At 45.2% G+C, this 19,625-nt stretch overlaps 1 protein-coding gene across 2 annotated transcripts in view; it reads right to left on the bottom strand.

Moving 5' to 3' along the window:
• Positions 1-19,625, bottom strand: part of CTNND2 (catenin delta 2) — an 886,271-nt gene that overhangs the window by 117,924 nt on the left and 748,722 nt on the right. For both annotated transcript variants that reach the window (XM_074356308.1, XM_074356299.1), the window contains exons 14-15: positions 14,807-14,992; positions 574-747 (exon numbers count right to left, since the gene is read on the bottom strand). In XM_074356308.1, the coding sequence (XP_074212409.1) occupies positions 574-747; positions 14,807-14,992 (360 nt within the window). The remainder of the gene's footprint in view (positions 1-573; positions 748-14,806; positions 14,993-19,625) is intronic.

Genomic DNA, 19,625 nt, shown 5'->3' on the forward strand with positions numbered 1-19,625 from the left:
AAGATCCCCCACTCCCCCCAGAAAAAGACCTTCCTAATTGCCTTTCCAGTCATACATTTGCTTTACTTTAGCATTTTTCCCAAAAGAACTAATAATACTGTTCTTCTGTGTAAACCCGTGATTATAAAATGCAGGAGGTTCTTTTCCTTTGGGGACAGGACCGGCTACAGCATTACAGGATTCACATGGGTTTTCATACGAGATGTTCGGGTATTAGCTCACTTAGCTGTCAATGACAGTGCTTTGAAAAGCCTCAGCATGTCCCAGGGTCCCCTAGAAATGAAGCAGCTCAGTTACACAAACAGCATGGAAAACCTATCACGGCATCTTCAATGACTATACGTACATCTATTCTCATGTGATTCGTAGTGATCTTTGAGGACCCCTGAGCCCTTAGCTAGAATTTTTAAAAGAAATGCATTTCTAAGTGCAACAGTTCACTATAACTGGTCTTTCTCTAGCATCCTCAGCAACTGTATTAGAATTGTACTTCTCAAAATTGGACTTCTCTTATTTTCTAAGGACGTTCTCATAATTCCATATTTCTTTTTTATTGTAACAAACTAGTCATACCTTCCAGCTCCCTGCAGCCAAGTTCTGCAGGGCGCCTGCTGCGCCTTCCAGCGTGTCTGCATTTGAGCACTCAGAGAGCAGTGTGAGGTAGGGTTTGACTATGGATGGGTGCCACAGCATCTGGATCCCTTTTGGTGGTTCTGCACAGTCTGGAAGAGGTCCTACTCCATCCCACTGGTGGAAGAGAAATGAGAGAGTAAACATCTTTAACAACTTTACACTCCCCACTATTGCCTTCTGCAAACATCAAAGACGAAAACAAAAGCAGGGTGTCGTAACATTTGGCGAATGTCTACCGCAGGTAGGGTACTGCCTCAGCAGTCCAGGGACCACCGAAAATGGGAGAGCCATCCCTGCCCACCAGGAGCTTATGATGGAGGGTGGAGAGGGTTGGGGCATGTACATAAGTGAGTGTAACTGGCAGTAGAATGGAGAACGATTCTAGCACACTGCTATAGGAAGGAAGAAGGACTGATTAATTCTGATTAGCTGAAGATCAAGGCAGCGTATTTTACAGTTAAATACATTCTATAGGCAGAGCATAGTAGTTACGGTAGTAACTATCATGATCAAATAGTAATGATCAAATGCCTTCACTTCTCATGCGTAAGTGTGAACTGTGATAAATTCCTGTATCACTTGTAAAGTACGTGTTTTGCCATTGCATCTATGGACATCAAACAAATGACTGAATGGACAAAAAAGAGAAAATTGTTATGGTTTATTACATACATTGACATGAGCCATAGGCAAATTTTGATCCTACAGAAATTCTGATGTTTGGTTTGAATTGAATCTAATGAATAATAGGAGACTATGTAACTAAAAATTAATTACACACACATTTTAAATTATGGCTTCTATTCACAAAGGCATATCAGTAGACCTTTAAAAATGATAGTTATAAAGATCACATAGCAATTTGGAAAAATATTTAAGATGAAAGTTAAATAAACAAAGCAAGATGCAAAGGAGTCTGGGGTTTGTGTTTTATACCAAGTAAAATGCACCATAAAAAAAGTCATAATAGTAAAAATTTATTAATAAAATTGTTTATGGCTTTTACTTTTTCTAAATTTCTTATTTTTTGTTCTATTATTCTTATAATTTAAAGAATATTGAAAGTTTCAATAATGATCCTGATCTTTGATCACACACAGCCTTTTTCTTTCATTAAAAATAAAGGCAATGAGTATACTGAGGGTAGAAGTAAAGTAATATGTTTAGAAAAAATATTCCCATATTCATTTTTGACAAAAATCATAGTAAAACAAAAAAATTACTTTATAATATTAGGATGGGGACATTAAGTTATTTAACTGCTTATTTTTATCTATTAATGATTATGTAAAGTACTGTCTAAATGTCATATATACTAAGCTTTCTCACAGATACTTTACATGCATATATGTACATGTGTGTATGTATATATGTCTGTATACATATGAAAACAAAATTATATTTCAGAATCTGTGTAAGTTTCTTAGTTCTGAAAATTTACCTGGAAGAAAATATAGGCTTATGTCGTATCCTTGTAACAAAAATAAAAGTGTTGATAGAAAATAATGTAAAGTTATTTAATGGTCACAAGTAATTTCAAGAATTTTGTCATTTATTTTCCAAGAGAAAAATTTTAAAAATCTCATGTCTTCTTTCTCTCAATTAGAACACAGCTTAGCTCAAGTCGAGGCTGAAGCTCAGGGATGGATGACATCCCATGGATGGGTGATGCACGTCCCACAAAAGGTCATTTTCAATGAGAGTGTCACTCAATCTTAACTTTATAACAAGGACACTCAGTGTAGGAATCTTCCTGTTCTTTCAACCGAAGCTACTTCTAAACTGTTCAAAGATGACTTTGCACCTGTGCGTGGCCTATCAATGAAACCAGTACATCTCTTAAAAAAAAAAAAAAAAAAAAAACCCGACGGTTTAAAGTGAACCAGACCCGTCACGTTGCTCCTGGTTCGTTATTTGAGACTGGCTCACTGCACTGGATAGAAAAACAGCACCAGGAAAAGAGAACAGTCATTTCGTGGGTTTGTTGACTTTGATGCTGAAGCAGGAGTAATACTGGTTACTCAGAGGAAACTAGCTTGGGGTACAGACTCTATCTGCTAGTGCAAAGGGAAGTGAAAAGTTACTTCTTTTTTCCAATTTTTTATTTTGTCAACTCCTTAAAATTTTTAAGCTATCATTTTCATATAAAGATTAGAACTTAACATGGATGAAATTCCCCTCTCGTGTAAGAGCCCACACAGCAGTTGGAGGTACAGCGTAGTAGTAGTGGCGTGCCCATTACATGTGACAGACAAACTACAAAAAGAGCAAAAAGAAAAAAAGCTATATTATCATCTGCTGGGTTTCATCTTGTTCTTTTTTTCCTTAACCTCTGCGCAGTAAAGCAAGATAAATGGCTAAAGCAGTAGACAATTTTCTTCAGTTTGACATGTGATCTACATAGCTCTTAAATATCTTTTATTACAATCATTTCTTAGTGGCTACAGAGAGAATCTGAAGGAAATAAAAGGAAAACTGGTGTGACTATGGATGATCTTTGATGACAACAAGAGAAGAAGTTCAAAGGGGATTCTCTGCTATTTCAGAACGTTGATGGCGCCCTGACACGTCAATCCAGAAGAAAAAGAACTGTTTCAAAGCCAGTCACTGTCTTCGCTTTTATCCGAGTACTTTATTCAAACTTCTATTAATAGGGAAAGAAGCAGCAACTATCCATTAAAAAATAGATTTTTATCACCTATGAAAGACCAGAAATCTTCTTTAAGAGTTGTGCCAACACACTTGATGTCACGTTGCCCAATGAATCAAGGTCAATAGGAATAAAGGGCAAAGGTGACACCAGGATCAGACTGACATCATGAAACAGTTCTGCACGTGCAACTTTTGCTGCTAACCTCCTTCTAGAGTGAGGATCCACGAGAACTCATGAGATATGCAACTCTTTTACCAAATGGAAATACATCATTTATACGTTTAAATATAAGATTCATTTATCCTAAAATTTCTTCAAAACTGGCACGTGGATTGAAGGGAAGCGACAGCTAAATCTTTAACACAGTCACAACACTGATCACCCAACTATTTGGTCCTAAGAACACAGAACTAAATTTATAAATAAGCTTTATGCAAACTGTGCTTGTTCTGAATAAATCTTGAGGGCATATTACTAAAAATTCTCTAAGAACTTGAAATATGAAAATAACATGTAAAGAAATAATATCTAAGTGTTATGTCTGGAGAGAGAATTGTCTATGTAGTAAAGACAAGGTATAACCCTGGAGACAAAGTATTTTCAGGAAACCAACAGGGGCAACACTAGCAGAGTATTTTTTGGTTATAGTGTCTGCATTATTGCCAAGTTGTGATATACAGACACACAAAAATCAGGCAGAAAAAGGAAAGCAAAAGAAAAAGGAGAAAGGCATTTGTGGTTTAAAAAAGTTTTATTCCAGCTTGGGGGAAATTTTTGTGAAAATATCCCTTTCTCCTCACGGTTTTACTCCTCATGCTTGAGAGTTAAATACATGTTCCTTAATTTTGTGCATATTTTAATTTTTGTCTGTTAAATTTTAACAAATAAAACTTGCAAAAGTTCCAGCAGCTCTTGATACTTAATATTATTAGTTAAATGTTCAAATTATACTTTGTGCCAGTCATTCATGGCTTTAAACAGGAGAAAAACAGCTGGTGATTTATTTCTAGCATTAAAACTCCTCTTACTCATTGTCGTATTTATAGGAATTTAGAATTTACACATATATTTAGAGTTCATGAGATTAAGGATTGAGTGGGTTACACCAGAGGTTTTTTTAGATTTTTTTTTTATTGAATAAATAATTTGGATTGAATGTTTGTGCCTGCCCTGTGAGAGCTTAACCCCTACTGTGATGGTATTCAAAGGTGAAGCCTTTGGGAGGGAACTGGTTTTAGATGAGGTCATGAGGGTGGAGCCCTTTTGATGGGATTAGTGCCCTTATAAAGGGATGAAGGGACCAGAGCTTTCTCTTTTTGCCACGTAGAGACACAGCAAAAAGATGGCCATCTGGAAATCAGAAAAGAGGCTCTGAAGGGACACCAAATCTGCTGGTCCCTTGGACTTCCAGCCTCCAGAATTGTGAGAAATAAACATCTGTTGCATAAGCACCTGGTCTCGGGCATTTTGTTTTAGCGGCCCGAGCTGAGCAAGGCGGTAATCACAGTGAACGCTAAGCACATCCGGGGTTAGGAAGACCCTCTGGCTGCGCCATGGCTTTCCTGCTACGGCACTCTCCTGAGGACAGGCTGGCGGAGTGTCTGCGGCGCAGTTACGTAGCAGTAGACTGATTTGTCATCCCGAGCAGTGACACACTCAACAACACGTTACCAGCACTTTTCCTTACTGGCTTCAAATGCATGACTGTGCGACTCATATCAATAAATCAAATTAGGGAACCGTTTGTATCATTTACTTCCTAAAATTGTTAGAATTGAAAGTTTGCATTCTCTCTCTGAGAAGGTAACACTCAAGTCTTTTTATAAAGGAAGAGAGTAACGTGCTCCCGTGTTGGAAGCCAAGGGGATGCTGAAATTTGGAGGCGATGCTGTTTGATGTGGTCATGGTCAGGGAAGGACACACACAGGCCATGCTAAGAAATGTCTGCTTAGGAAGGAAATCGCATGGCCGTGGGAATGGACTCAATGTACGGGTTTTTAAAAAAAGCAAAAAAAAAAAAAAAAAAAGCCTTTCTTTAGACTTGCTTTTAGTACTTTTGCTTCTCCTTATGGCTTGAATTCTATTTAAAAGATGCCTATCTTGGTTTGAGAATGGAATAGTAGAAGCCACTTGTTCCTTAGACAAGAAGAGTGTGACTTCGGGATCAAAATCAGAAAGATCAAAAACCAGAGAGTAAAGATGTTCGGACACTTGACAAAGAGACCGTGTACACGTGAGGGTCTTCGAGGGCGGCAGCTCCCAAAACGACTCCAATTACTACATCCTTAAAGCCCCTCCTGAACAAGGAGAGTTAAGGGGGGAATGTCAGTCCCTCCCTCTGATGGAGCTTACAACTGCCCCAGTCTCTGTTTCCAAGGCACTGGGCTGGGTACCATGGAGATGCTAACAAGACGTTCTCACCTACGCGGAAGAAGGATTTACACTTCCGGAGGCGTGCTAAAATACCCAGCTCCGTCTCACACGTGTCACACCCGTTCCAGTCTCCATACAGAAAAGAGCTTTCACTGCTGCATCTTTGCAACACAAACAGAAGAGGCCTCTTCACCAGCGCCATGCATCTCTACCACCCAGATTTCTCTACCGATGAGAGAGCAGGAGCGTCATGACGTGAGTGCAGGCCAACTTTGCCTTTTAAGGGATTTCAGTGAAATCGACAACAGGCCAGAGACATTGCAAGAGGAAGGGAGTGGATCTGCAGCGACAGGGAAACGTTCCGATTTTCGCATCCCACCCTTGCCTCCCAACTGAAGCTGCGCATCACAAAACGCAAGAAGAGAAGACAGCCCTGAAGGGGCGAACAGGAGTCGGTCCTTCCTGCAGGGCTGGGCTTAACTCGGCCGCAGTGGGCACTAAGTACTTTAAAAAGCAACAACCTAAACACAGTCCATCCACCGTCGGCCACTTTTGCGTGACTTAGTTTGAACAGCAGTTACGAACTGATTTTCCCCTTTCAGTGTTTCATTATCACTTCCAGCTAACTGGGGGAGGAGGCGGAGAGGAGGGGAGGCGAGGCAGGAAACAGAAATAATGGCTATTAAAAAAAAAAAAACAAGCAACTGTAAAAAGATGAAAGAGAAATTATTTTTGTGTTGATTCTTGGGAATTTTGAAGAAAAGGGTAGCTTGGGTGTCTAAATTCCCCAGGGAGCTGTTCAGAAGACTGACTACAGGGTGGCTGAGCCCACGGGGAGAGCAGGCAGAGGTGACGGACAATGAGCTGCATTCACGTGACTCACGTCTCCAGGCTCTCCTCGTAGAAGACACGGGGAATTCTGCACTTGCGAGATTAGAAAGCTGTATTAAAGGAGAAGCTGGCTGTGGTGTTTTCTGAACAAGGCATCAGGACAAAAGCGATTCAGGGGTAGCCTTGCAGACTCACCCCTTGGCTGCGCGGGCACGTGTCCCTCAGGAGGAGGCCAGAGGGAGGCTGGGGACGTTGCCCGCTCCAGAGACTGGCACAAGGAGGCTGCTGTGCGGTGCCCCTCCGAGCAGTGCTCCCGGGGCTGGTCCACATCACCGGGCTCGCCTGCTCCTTCCCCAAGTCATCCTGATGGAACCAACCTGAAAGCCTCTAACGCTCATGTAGGATCCTTTCTGCTCCTAACTTCTCATCTACGTCTGGGGAAACCTAGGTTTTGACCTGCCCTGTTACCTGCCTTTTAAAGGGGCTCTGTCCCTGACTCGCCAGCCTCCTTCAGGTAGTCCTATAGTATAGCTCGTTTATATCTTTGGTGATATATCCCTCAACGGCAGTCTAATACAGTGGTTTTCAACTGGGGCGATTTTAACCCCCAAGGGGACAACTGGCAATGTCTGGACACACTTTTGGTTGTCACAACCAGGGGAGGGGGGTGCCACTGATTGGCGTCTACTGGGTAGAGGCCAGGGATGGTGATAAACATCCCACAGTGCACAGGACAGCCCCCCACAACAGGAAGTTATCCAGCTCAAAATGTCAACAGCGCCAAGGTCGAGAAATCCTGGTCTAGTCTTGTAAGACACAGTGTATCACTGACAGGTGGCGTGAAGGACTGAATGCTAAAATGTAAACACCAACTAAATGGGACACCAAAAATAAGAGTTTTGAAGCCTGTAAACTCACTGAACGTAGAAATACAGCATTTCTAGGTGCTGGTATGTGTTTTAGGTGGGGGGTGGGGAAGAGGCAGAAGATGCTTTTTCACGGGGCGTGGCAAAGGAGAGCCACCGCACAAAAATGTGCAGCTGCGATCTTCGCGGGCACGTGCGATCTGCGGCTTTGAGGACGTGAAATATCATGTCTTAAGTCACCAGGTTCCTGGCATATGGTGAGGTGAGATCAGAGCGAGACAATACTGCGCCTGCCGTGAGGGATGAGCCACAGCTGAAATAAGCAGATGGTTAGAAAGGAGACGGTACTGAGCAGCCAGAGAGAAAGTACGGTTACTAATGAGAAAATGAAAACTGCCTGGAAGAAGGAAAAACAACCTGTGATATTAGGAGATGAGGATTTAAAAGCAGCAAGAATGTCCCAAAGGGCAGATCCATCAAGTGATAATAAACCAAATCAACATGTGCTCTCACTGTCGCCGGCGCCCAGACTGATTAAGACAAATGTTGGCTTCTGTCGCCAAAGCCTTAAAAGCATTCGTTGGTCTTGATATTTTACTTTAAAGAATTTATCCTTGGGAAGTGATTAAGGACATAGGCGAGATTTAGCCATACGGATGTTTACTGCGATTTAGTTAAGCTTTGGAAGCAACCTAATTTTCTCATAATCGGGGACTGGTTCACACAGCACAGAGGACCCCTAAGATGGAATTCTTGGTGGCCCTTCTGCATCCTGGTGTCAGTGACTATTTACTGGGAAGGAAAGTGGTCATGCAGAGCCAAGTGATGCATGGTCTACAGCAGCATGCAGAGTGAGGCCGAGGGGTGTCTGCGCCCACACCTGGGCTTCCCTTCAGTGCTGCACAGTCACCCGGCTGCAGGTCCTCAGGGGCTGCCCAGTCTGCAAAGAATTTGCAAACAGTGAAGTGAATAAAAGTTGGTCTTTTTTTATTACTACGGATAGACAGTTCTAAACAATTTCAATGATAAAATATCCCTCCTCACAGGGGTGGAGAGCTCCTACTGCACCCCCTTCGTAAGCCGCTGTACCCCTTTCCCCTTTGGCGAAGAGAATGCCCAAAGTTCACCGAGGGTCACGGTTGTTCAACAAAGGTACTGCATTTCCCAGTGCCCCATGCGGCTCAGCTGCCAACGTGTCCCGTACACACTGGGGGGGTGTGGGCGACAGTGATGGGTGCAGCGTTCAAGGGCGTCCTACAGGAAAGGGGACTCCCCTCCACTCTCTGCTCCATTTCTGCTCCTGGGCTGCGGATGTGAAGAGCATTGTCCCTTGAGGAGGACGGCAGCATCTTAAAGATGAGAGCGTGGATCTAAGGATCCTTGGGGGACACTTCAGACCAGGGCCGCCAGTGGCCCCGACTTTCAGATTAATGGAAAATACACTTATCTACTCGCTACCAACTTGGCTATTTGATATGGGCCCTAACTCATGCTCCAACCCATGCAGTGCAAGTGTATTTTGAAAAGTTAAACAAAGCTCTGCTTGAATACAGAGAAAGGGCGCTGGAAGGATACAGGCCCAGCTGTAAATGGTTACACAGTCCGTCTACAGGGAAGGTGGCGGAGGGGAGGGTGTTACTGTCTTCCTGTAGCTTACTGCTATTTCACTCACATTATTTACACGTCACGTGTGCATGTATATACATGTATATATAAAATATACATTTATATTTATAATTAACATCTCTTTTGTCTCAAATTAGGAGAAACATTTAAAATTTAAGTAAGTTTAAAATTCAAATCTCCAGCGTACTGATTTAAACTAGCAATCAAATTCATTTTTGTGCTCTGGGATTTTGATTGTTATTTAGTCTCAGAGTCTCACGCCCGTGCCAACAGCAACCACGTGACACAGTGGGCAACGTATGAGGCTCCTCTGGAGGTGACACCCAATATGAAACCCTGAAAACCCAAGGGAACTTTTGGGGGATGGGATTTCATAGCATCTAATCCCATTTCTGTATGTTGCATGCTAACCTCTTCAGAACAAAGCATTTTTCAGTCTGGCGCTATCAAAGCACTGCTTCTCCAGGGATACTTTGAGATACACACATACACCCTTGTTCACATGAATCGCAAGCTCTCAGATGATTATCGTGATACAGAATGTGCACCAGGTTTGGCGGCGATGGCAGACTCAGGATGTAATAAAATGCAGCACTGCCGTTGAGAAGCCGGAGAGCAGCTTGAACCATAAATGGGAAGAGAAGGACCATGGAGGATTCTTGGCTCAGGGTGGCCCTTGGAGGCAAAGCGTCACCAAGAAGAAAATGGCTGAGGCTGGGACCAGTCACAGCTCTGAACACCTACTGGAAACTATCCCCCAGCAAGAGCTAGAGGCCCCTGTGGACCACAGACGGGCCACCACTCAGCACAGCTGGTGCTGGGCGCTGGGCTAGACATCAAAGACAGAAAGAAGACCCACATAGTCCTTCTTAGTAAATTCTCTCTCACGGGAGATCAGGTGATGTGGAAAACTCCTGATGTGACAGACACTAGAGGAGAAGTTTAAATAAAATCATGCGGACGTAGATTAGAGACTGACTAACTTTCTGCTCGGGGGAAATCTCGGAAGGGCAGAGGTGATGTTTTACTTGGCTCTGAAGGGGATTCTCCTAGTAGTGGAAGGAGAGGAGGAGAAGGCCGGGCGGAGGACCAGCCCGAGGCAAAGTCCGGGGCTGGCCTGCGGGACGCTGGGATGGGCCAGGGAGAGGGCCTGGCGCGTCCACTAAGACATGTCATCATCATGCAAGAAACAGGGGCCTGAAAGCCCATTACTGTTGCTTTTGTGGATAAAATGTCACGCTGTTTCCCTAAGTGAGACTTCCCACTAACCTATGCATTTGACATCAACAATCTAGAAAAGAGTAGTAATACTTGCTCTTAAATTGAGCCCAGCACACGAAACAAAGATTATCAGGAGAGAGAAAGCCTACCATATAAAAACGCGGATCAGAATCATCTTTGAATTCGGATAGGTTTACGTCCTCCCCCACGTGGATACGTGTCCATCCATGCTTGAATGAAAACATTCACAGGGGATATTCAAGCAGAAGAGAGATTCTGCGTTCTAGGGGATCCTGCTGGTTTTAGCTCTGTTTTTCTCCGTGGGTTTCTCTGTACACAGTCAGGTTCCCACCGAGTAGGTACTGAAGGCCCAGGTCTGCTTTGGCCAGCAGCCAGTGGTATCCTGCCACTTCACATCCACGTTTAAGCACCACGGATCCCAGGACACCCTTGCAGGAACCGTGGCCGTATCCCAAATTGAAAAACAAACCAGCAAAGATGTGTATTTCTACAGAAGGTGGAAAAGTAAATCAGTCAAATTTATCTACTTCTGTTTCCCTGGACCTCGCCCTTCAGATTGCTGCCCCTGCCGTGCTGCGCCAGGCTGCTGGCCCAAAGCCCCGTGGGGGGCGGGATGGGGATGCAGTGAGGACCTGCTGGGTGAGATGAGCCTCTTGGCAAGACATGCAGACTGTTCTGGGGGAGGTTCTGCTTGAAAGAGCCAGAGAAACCAGTAATTTCTTATAATTCAGCAGTAGGCACTGAGCACAAAATCAGCAATTAATGAACCTGCAAAGTCCTTTTAGACCAGAGTATGATGCATAGCAGCGCCCGATCCATCCACACACAGGCGTTTACAGCCTGATGGTTCCAGTACCTTTCAACAGCAATCATTTTGTGAAATAAGAGCACGAATGCAGTATATCTTTGTATCATATATTTTCTTGAATTATCCCTATGAAGGATTTAAAAGAAAAATGTTTTAAGATTTTTATTATAACTAAACCGGACTTGCAGATTGTTACGGTATTTTCCTCAGGCACGGAATACCAATGCCGAAGGTGGAAGTCAACATAAATTTCTGGATTGCAGCAAGTGCAATCATTAAACCAATTATGATTTTTATGACTTTTGATTCCTGGTAAAATCTCTGGCTCCTCTGTCCTGGGAAGCATCCATTGAGGATTAGGTAACTTTTCATGTTACATAGCGTCTCATGCCTTTCTCTGAGGCATCTCAAATTTAAGAGAAGAAAATGTATCCACGTGTCTAAACAAACACTCACTTGATCAGTTAGTAGCTTTTTGAATATTATTTTTTTGAATAAGACTTGAAAAGATTACAAATGCAATGTGCATTGTAGAAAGTGTGTAAATTGACAAGTACACGAAGAATCAATTACTGTCTTCTGTCTTTGATCATGCCTACGTCTACATACAGACCTGTTTCTATATTTCTTTCTTCACCACGCTCAGTATCATACACCTTCCCTCATCACCACCCATTCTTTAAAAACCTGACTTTACAAGCAGTAAAGATAAGCAGGAGATGGATGGTACCTGACCATTTTCATGGCTGTAAACCCAGAACTCCCTCTGTTTGCATCCTCATTAAGCTTGACACTGAATTCCCCGGCACTTCAAAATAGTTTTGTACTATGTTAGAGCACAGCTTGAAAACCTTTTTAAAAAACTATCATTTGGCTGAAATAACTTTGAAGCTTCTTTATAAACAACAAAGTTCCATTGTATTTTAACTGAGGGTAGTTTCAGCAAACCTTTCTTAAAGAAATTCTTCTTTTTCTCTCATAAAAGAATATTGTAAGAAAAAAATGGGGCAAACAAATCACATAAAGTTTCATTGAGGCTTCTGGTGAAAAATCATAAAATTGTATTTATCACTTTACCTTACTCGACTTAGAAAAGAGTTCATTGATGTCATTAAATTTGATTTGAAGTACAGCGTTCTACGGTGAGAAATCGCTCACCATGACGTTTCATGGAGGCAGCTAACACCTCGAAAGAAGGGCTATATCATGAATGCTGTCTTCTGATCTGTGACTTCTCTGAACCCAGTCAAATCCTAATCTCACCTGTCATTTAAAAGATTTCAAGCCAGGGCACACTGCGGCAGAGTTGGAGAAAGGGTTTGGTGTCTGGGCAGATCTCACAAAATGAGACACCAGTGAGGCACAGGAGCCATTAGAAGGATGTGTTTCAGGATCCAAGCAACGGACTGGAGAGAAACTCTTGAAATCAGAATGTATTCCATCTAGGTTTCAAGCTGCCTTTCTTTTCTTTTCTTTCTCCTTCCTTCTCCCTTCCTTCCTTCCTCCCTCCCTGCCTCTCTCTTTCTCTCCCCCTCTCCCTCCTCCTCTCTCTCTTTTTTTGCCAAGGCTAATTTGTATGAATGGAATTTAACGAATCTGCCTTCCGAAGCTGCCTGGGCCCATCACGGAGGCTCTGAGTCCTCAGGTGGCAGGGGAGACTCGGACGATGATCACTAGGCACCACGTTCCCACCCTCAGGCTCGTCTTCCTTCCCACCTCACTGCACTGGCTGGCCTTCCAGGATGAAGCGGTGCAGGGACTGGGCCCCATGGTATAAGCACTGCCAAAGGAGACCATGAGAAGAACCCATGTACTTCTGTTAGGCATCTTTCATTTGTTTGATACTGAGAATGTTCAGAACCCACAATAGTCTGGCGCCCCTAAGGTCCTGAACTTAGGGTGGGAGCCCTGAGGTGGTCCAACGCCTGGCACAGAGGAGCTGCTGGCTGACCGAGGCCTTCCCCGGTGGGAGGCTTCTAAGTGGCTGAATTAAGCACCATGGCTCAGTCCTCCTAAAAGGTTCCTGCGATGCAAGGAGAGACGGAAAACATGGAGCACTGCGCCTTGACCAAGAGACAGAGCAGGGCTGGGGATTCACTTCTCAGAGTGGAAGGTCACCGTCCAAGAGACACCAAGAAGGTATCTCCTAAATTCTGGGTGTATTTAAGCTGGAACACATGGATCCAGAGGCTGGAGAGAGACCTGGAGCAGCCCTCAGGGACCACCTACAGCTCAAGAACCGGAACCCACAAATATGCTACCCGTGGTGCGTTTAGGTCAAACGCAGGAATTATACTTAATTATAATGTATAATGCAGGAATTATACTTAAAGACACATTCCCATAAATCCTTACCCTAAATAAAATAGTTCCTTTAACCCCCTCTCAAAGTAAAGCTATTTCTAAAATAGTTTAGAAAACAAGTGCTCTGTAACCTAAACAGATTGAATTTTGACTTAAAAACCTGGCAAGACAGAGCGCTGGGAACTCCGTCCCGCTTTCTCAGTCATCCGCTCCTGACGACAGTCGGGTCTGGGGTCTGTGCGGCCCTCAGCAGTTGGACATAAGACCACAGCGGCCAGAGGAAAGCTGGACATACGGCCACAGTGACCAGGGCAAGGCTGGCGGGAGAACCACCGCGCCCAGAGGAGATGGGGAGGCCTCAGGAGCGGGGGTTCCTGGCAGCGGCAGGGAGGGCACTTTTTCGCTTTACTCCCTTACCTGGGGGCCTGATGGGTGAGCGGTTCCGCCTCCCAGAGCCTCCCAGGGAGAGGGGTGGAGGCTGCTCTGATTCTGCCAAGGCTGAGCTGCAGCTTCGGGGCCTTCACTGCAGGGCCACCTACTTACAGCTGCTCGAGGTAAAGGCCGCTGCATCGTGAACAGGCCTCTCCGGCGGGACAGCTTTCTGAATTCATCGAACTGTCCCCCAGAGCCAAGCATCTAATGTCATTATGTTGGAAGGGCTGGGAATTCTCAGACTGCTACCCCCGTTTTCCAACAAGAAGTGCAAGGTCGCATATCCACAACTTCCAAAACGAGCTATAAAATACGTGTTATTTACAAAACAGAAACGCTCACAGACATGGAAAACAGACGCATGGTTACCGGGGGGAAGGGGTGGGAAGGGGTAAACTGGGAGTTTGGGATTTGCAGGTACTGACTACTTCATACAAAGCAGATGAACAATCAAGACCCTACTGTGGAGCCCAGGGAACTTCACTCAGTATCTTGCAGTAACCTACAGTGACAAGGAATACATGTGCATCCACGTACGGCTGAAACACTACGCTGTACACCAGAAACTGACACAACATTGTAAACTGACTCGACAGGAAAAAAAATATACGTGTTGGGTTTCTGTGCCTCTCTCCTCCGTTTCCCTTCTCAGGCCACACCTGTTCTGTGCCTTTGTACCACCTGCAAGGCACCCGCTTGCTCCCCACCAGAACCTCAATAAATGTGAGAGTCAACACAAAGGATCAGCACCTGCGTCTGACTTGACGCTGTGAGCTGGTACCCGAGAGCCTGCCGGCGACTCAAGTGCCTCTTTCCTTCTGAAATTTCCTATCTTGGTTTGGCTGTAGAACCAGAGGGGACTCACTGAGTGTTCCACTGCCTCAGCTGTGAAATCCCCACGGAGAAGCTGTGCAGGCGCATCCCTGCCTTTACGGCGTGTTGGAAAGCCAGAGCCCTGCACCCGTGTTTGCAGACGAAGCGTTTGCGCGGCCGCGAGGGAAGGGGTAAGTGCATGCGGCTGAGAGTCACCCACATCACCTGGTCTTGGGATTTCTTCTTCTTCTTCTTCTTGCCCCAGCACCCGGAGCTCTCTGCGTCTTTGCCGTTGGCCTCCCCACAGAGCAGCCCGTCCAGCTCATCCGTGCCCACGTGCTGTCCCTGAGACGTTTCCGCTGCCAGCCGGTACGACAGGTTCCTTAATATGCACACACAGTTTTCCACGGTCTGGAAAGGCCAAAAAAAAAAAAAAAAAGGGAAGAGGAATGAATGAAAACTAGCCAGCACCCCTCCGCCCGGAAAAGCAATCAATCTTCACGCGCACATTTTCCTTTGGATGTATTTAGCCGGGGCTCCTAAAGAAGTCTCCCTTGACAGCGGCGGTGGAAAGAGTTTAGAGACACTTGGAAAAGTCCTGAGACCTTATCTTCCCCTCAAAGAAACTACTTATGAACAATAGTTACTTTTATGAACAGCTGTCACTGTTGACTGAAGTTCACTTGTGAGTGAGGGAGAACCCACAACCACAGGAGGCCCTGGAGGCGGCCCACTCCCGGACCACTGCCGCCTGGGGATGAGGGCTCAACATCACCAAAAGCACAGATAACGGGACTTCTGTCAGCTCTGGGAGGGTGACACTAACGCTGACCGTCTGCCAGGGCGCTTTCTGGGAGTAAAACGGGGCAAGGGCTGCAAACTGGGCCGTCCCAGGCGAGCCAGCGTCCGTGGCCACCGGGGACGCTACGGATCCTCCTTGCCATGGCTGGCACTCCCGTTTCCTTCGCGTGGGGGCTGAACGGTGGTTAAGGACACACGTCATACAGCTGGACGCCTGTGGAGCCTCAGGCCTCTGACTGCTGCTGTGTGACTTGGACGGCGCTCCCGCTATCTCTGTGCCTCAGTAACGCCCTCTATAAGGTGACCCTAACAGTGCTCACGTCTTACGATGCTGTGTGGTTTAGGGGATTTAAAGTGTTCACGTGCGGTGGGCAGAATAAAGCTCCCCACCCCAAAGACGTTCACATCTTAATCTCCGGAACCTGTGAATGTGTTAGGTTATGTGGTGGGGGAGAGTTGACCTTCAGATGGGAAGGCTAGGATGGGACCATGCAGTCGGGCCCAGCGGACTGGACGGAGATCCAGATGGGCCCATGTAATCATGAGGGTCCTATAAGCAAAAGAGGGAGGCAGAAGAGTTAGGGTGAAACAGTGTGGGAAGGACACGACCTGCCATTGCTGGCTTTAGAGATGGAAGAAGGGGCCATGAGCCACGGAATGTGGGCGGCCTTCTAGAATTTGTAAAAGACAAGGAAACAGATGCTTCCTGAGAGCCTGCAGAAGGAATGCAGCTCTGTCCACACACAGATTTTAGCCCAGCAAGACCCATTTTGGACTCCCAATCCCCAAAACGGTAAGATAATAAATCTGTGCTTTTAAGTCACCATGTCTGTGGCTATTGGTTAAAGCAGCAAGAGGAAACTAACCCACTGTGTACATACAAAGCAGAGTGCCCGGCACACAGTAAGTGCTTTACGAGGACACATCGTTAACAGTGGGGGAGGCAGTACCACTGGGAGGGCCAGAGCTTGTGACCTGGAGCTAATCCCTCTGTGATGGAGTCCTGGCTCCGCCATTTAATGAGCTGTGTGACCTTGGCCAAAGTACTAAATCTCTGTGCTTCTATTTCCTCCCAAAGACCCCACTGCCAAATTGGAGATTAGCTCTCAACATATGAATTTTGGGGGAAACAAAACATTCAGTCCAATGCATCAACCTTTTGATTTTTGCTCTGGATTTGAGGAACTGAAGGAAGAAGAAAAAAAATACCTAACTTTTAAAAAGGATAACATAATGGTGGAAAAAAAAAAAACTGAACTGAACTAAGTTTTATTTTTAAAAGCACACCAACTTGGCTATCATTTTTCCGTGACCAACTGTGCAAACAGCCACCATTCAAGGCAGGGGACATTGTTCCATTTTACAGATGAAGGAAACAAGACCGGAAGCCATCAGAGACTCATAGCAGAATGTACCATTTCTCTCTTGTCCTGGGTTGGGACTGGAAGGGGGTGGGGGCTGCCAGGGTACAGATCCTGCACTGCTCCCCCCTACAACTGGAATCTGGTAAAAGGCAGCAGATGTCTTTGACTTGACTCCTGGGGGCATGAAAATCAACCAGAAAAACCAGTTTTCAAGGTATATTTCTGGAGCCTTTGCCGTTCCAGACCTTGTCAGCTTTTCAAGGTTTCATGGGCTGCTAATCCCACAGGCTTTGAGTCAACTTGATTTTCTATTTCAAGCGTCCTCTCGGCATCAAAAAAGAACCGACATGAAAGCAGGTAAGCACAGGACGATGCATGAGAGAAAAGTCTCTCACTGGAAGGAAAATGTTATGGCATAAGTCAGAACGATTTTTAAATCAGCTCAAACTGATTTTTCTTACATCAAAGACTTGGGAGAATAAACTTCTTTGTCATCCTGCTGTTCGTCCTCCCTGGGGGCACATCCATGCCTCTAGTTTAACAAATGACTACTGGGGAGTAAATCTGCAGGTTCGAGAAATGCTCTATCATCTACCTGTGGCTGGGGGATGATCTGCGGAGAAGACGGATGGGGAGGGAGAAAGCGGCGGTGGGGGGTCGGGGGGGAGGACAAGAGGTGGTTTAGAGGGAAGGATGTATGGGGGGGTGTTCCCAGAAACTGAACTCATCTCTCTCTTTAAGCTTGTTTCGGGAGAATTACCAAGTCAAGTGCTTTTCTCCGAAGGGTACGGGACAAAAAAAAAAAAAAAAAAAAAGACCAGCCCCCGTCTTTCTTGGGGACACCAGCAGAAGGCGCATGGCAGCCGTTGGTTTTGGTTTCCATATCCATTGCTGTCACCAGAGCTTTCAGCAGCTCCTCTTGGTCACCAGGGTCATTTTGATTCCTTATTTTCTATTAGAAAGGGCTAATTTGGAAGCTGTCTGTAGAATGTGCCACCATATGTTACCCATTCAACAAACTGTCCCAATTATGGGAGCTGAGCTGAGAGCGTGCACGGCATCCAGGCTCTTTTACTCATTAACTTCACTGGCCCTGGAGACAGCGTGCACTCACATTCTTCCCGCCTCTAACTTGTCATCGTGAAAGCTCAGAAGTGGCCGAGCACAGGGCTGAGTGGAAAATAACAGGACAATAATAATACGTTTAAAACTGAACAGCACATTCTGGCCCGCAGAGCACCGCCGGGCGGTTAATCACCAGCTACGAGGATCCTCCTTGTCTCCAAGGGGAGGTCGCTCGGGTCCTGCCTCTGGGAGTCGGGAGCGGGAGAAAGCACATCTGTCAGCATGGTCCTGGTGCCTAACGTGGTGCTCCAGCCACCTCGACAGGAATATCTGAGTCTTCTGACTCCAGCCCTAAATGGTCCTAATTTTTCCAGTTGACCCTTTGGTGGAAAATGTGGACATTAAGACAGAGGGTCTCCAAGCTCCGCCCAGAGTCTGAGGAGTCTGGTTGTCCAAGACATCAGAAAACAGCATGTGTGCCTCACAGCACTTTGATTTTGGACCACACTCTTGGAGGCTGCCTACCCCACCACACTGGTGGTGCGGGCACTTGGCCAAGGCAAGAGGAAGTTGACTCTTCTTTTGTTTTCAACTGCAAGGCCCAGGCAGTAATCTTGCTTGCCTGGTCTCCATTACAGTAAGAGGCTTCAGGTCCCCTGCCTTAGTCTTTACCACTCGCAATATTAAGATCCTTGGCAGCTTCTGTGAAATACAAATTACTTTCAGCAGCTTTTTAAAAACTAAATCCCATGTCTGTTGTGTTAACAGGTATCTGTATACACTCAAGACAGCTTCTTCACTGGTTGCCTCTTTAGGGACTTAATTTTCCTGTCAATGATATGAAAAGGTCTACAATGGCTGTTAAGGCTTTTACAAGAGAGGTTGATTCAATCTTTTATATAATATTTCACTTTTGCAATTGATAACATGTACACAGTAAATGAATGGATGCGAATGAAACTGAGTGGCAGTGACAAGATGACAGTGTTCGTAACTGGACTGACCTCATCTTAAAAGGGTTGGCGTCCCAGCAGAGATCATGGATTCCAATCTTTAGGGAGTAGGGCTCAGGAATCAGTAACTTCCTAAAGTTTTCAGTCACTCTAATGTGTAGTGAAGGTTGAGAAGTGCCATGCGAAATCATCCCCATGCCACTAGCAACTAAATGAATAAAATCATTCTTATTTGTTCTTTATCTGACTTGCCAACTCAATTACATTATTCTTTATTCTTGATTGGAGTCCACTGTAAAGCTGGATCTACTAAGGTGGGTTCACAATCCAAGATGCACATGGAATGACCAGAGGAAATTTCAGAGGAACAGACATTGGAGACGAGAGTTGGACATTCGGATTCAGGGGGCTGTGGTGGGGGTGGGTCCAGGCATGCACATTTATTAAATGCTCCAAAGGCAATTCTGATGAAGAGTTGGCATTAAAACCATGGGATTAAGGCTTTGGTTCACAACCAGGGCCATTTTTTAATTCTTCATGGCACATTTGGCAATGTTTGGAGACATTTTTGTTTGTTACAATGGGGGTGGGGGGCATGGTACTGGCATCTTATGGGTGGAGGCCAGGAACGCTGCTCAGTATCCGACAGGGCACAGGATCACCCCCAATAAAGCAATAATCAGCCCAAAATGTCAACAGTGTGGTTCTTGAGAAGAGCTTACTAAGGTGTCATGCTCACCACACCTATTACTTTAGAGCATCAGTAAAGTCTGCATTTATAGGATATTATGAAATTACAGATTCTTATTTAAAGTGAATCAACACTAATCAAAAGACAAATTAAGATAAAACAAAACAGCT

Source organism: Camelus bactrianus, chromosome 3, assembly GCF_048773025.1.
Source record: "Camelus bactrianus isolate YW-2024 breed Bactrian camel chromosome 3, ASM4877302v1, whole genome shotgun sequence".
Lineage (NCBI taxonomy): Eukaryota > Metazoa > Chordata > Mammalia > Artiodactyla > Camelidae > Camelus > Camelus bactrianus.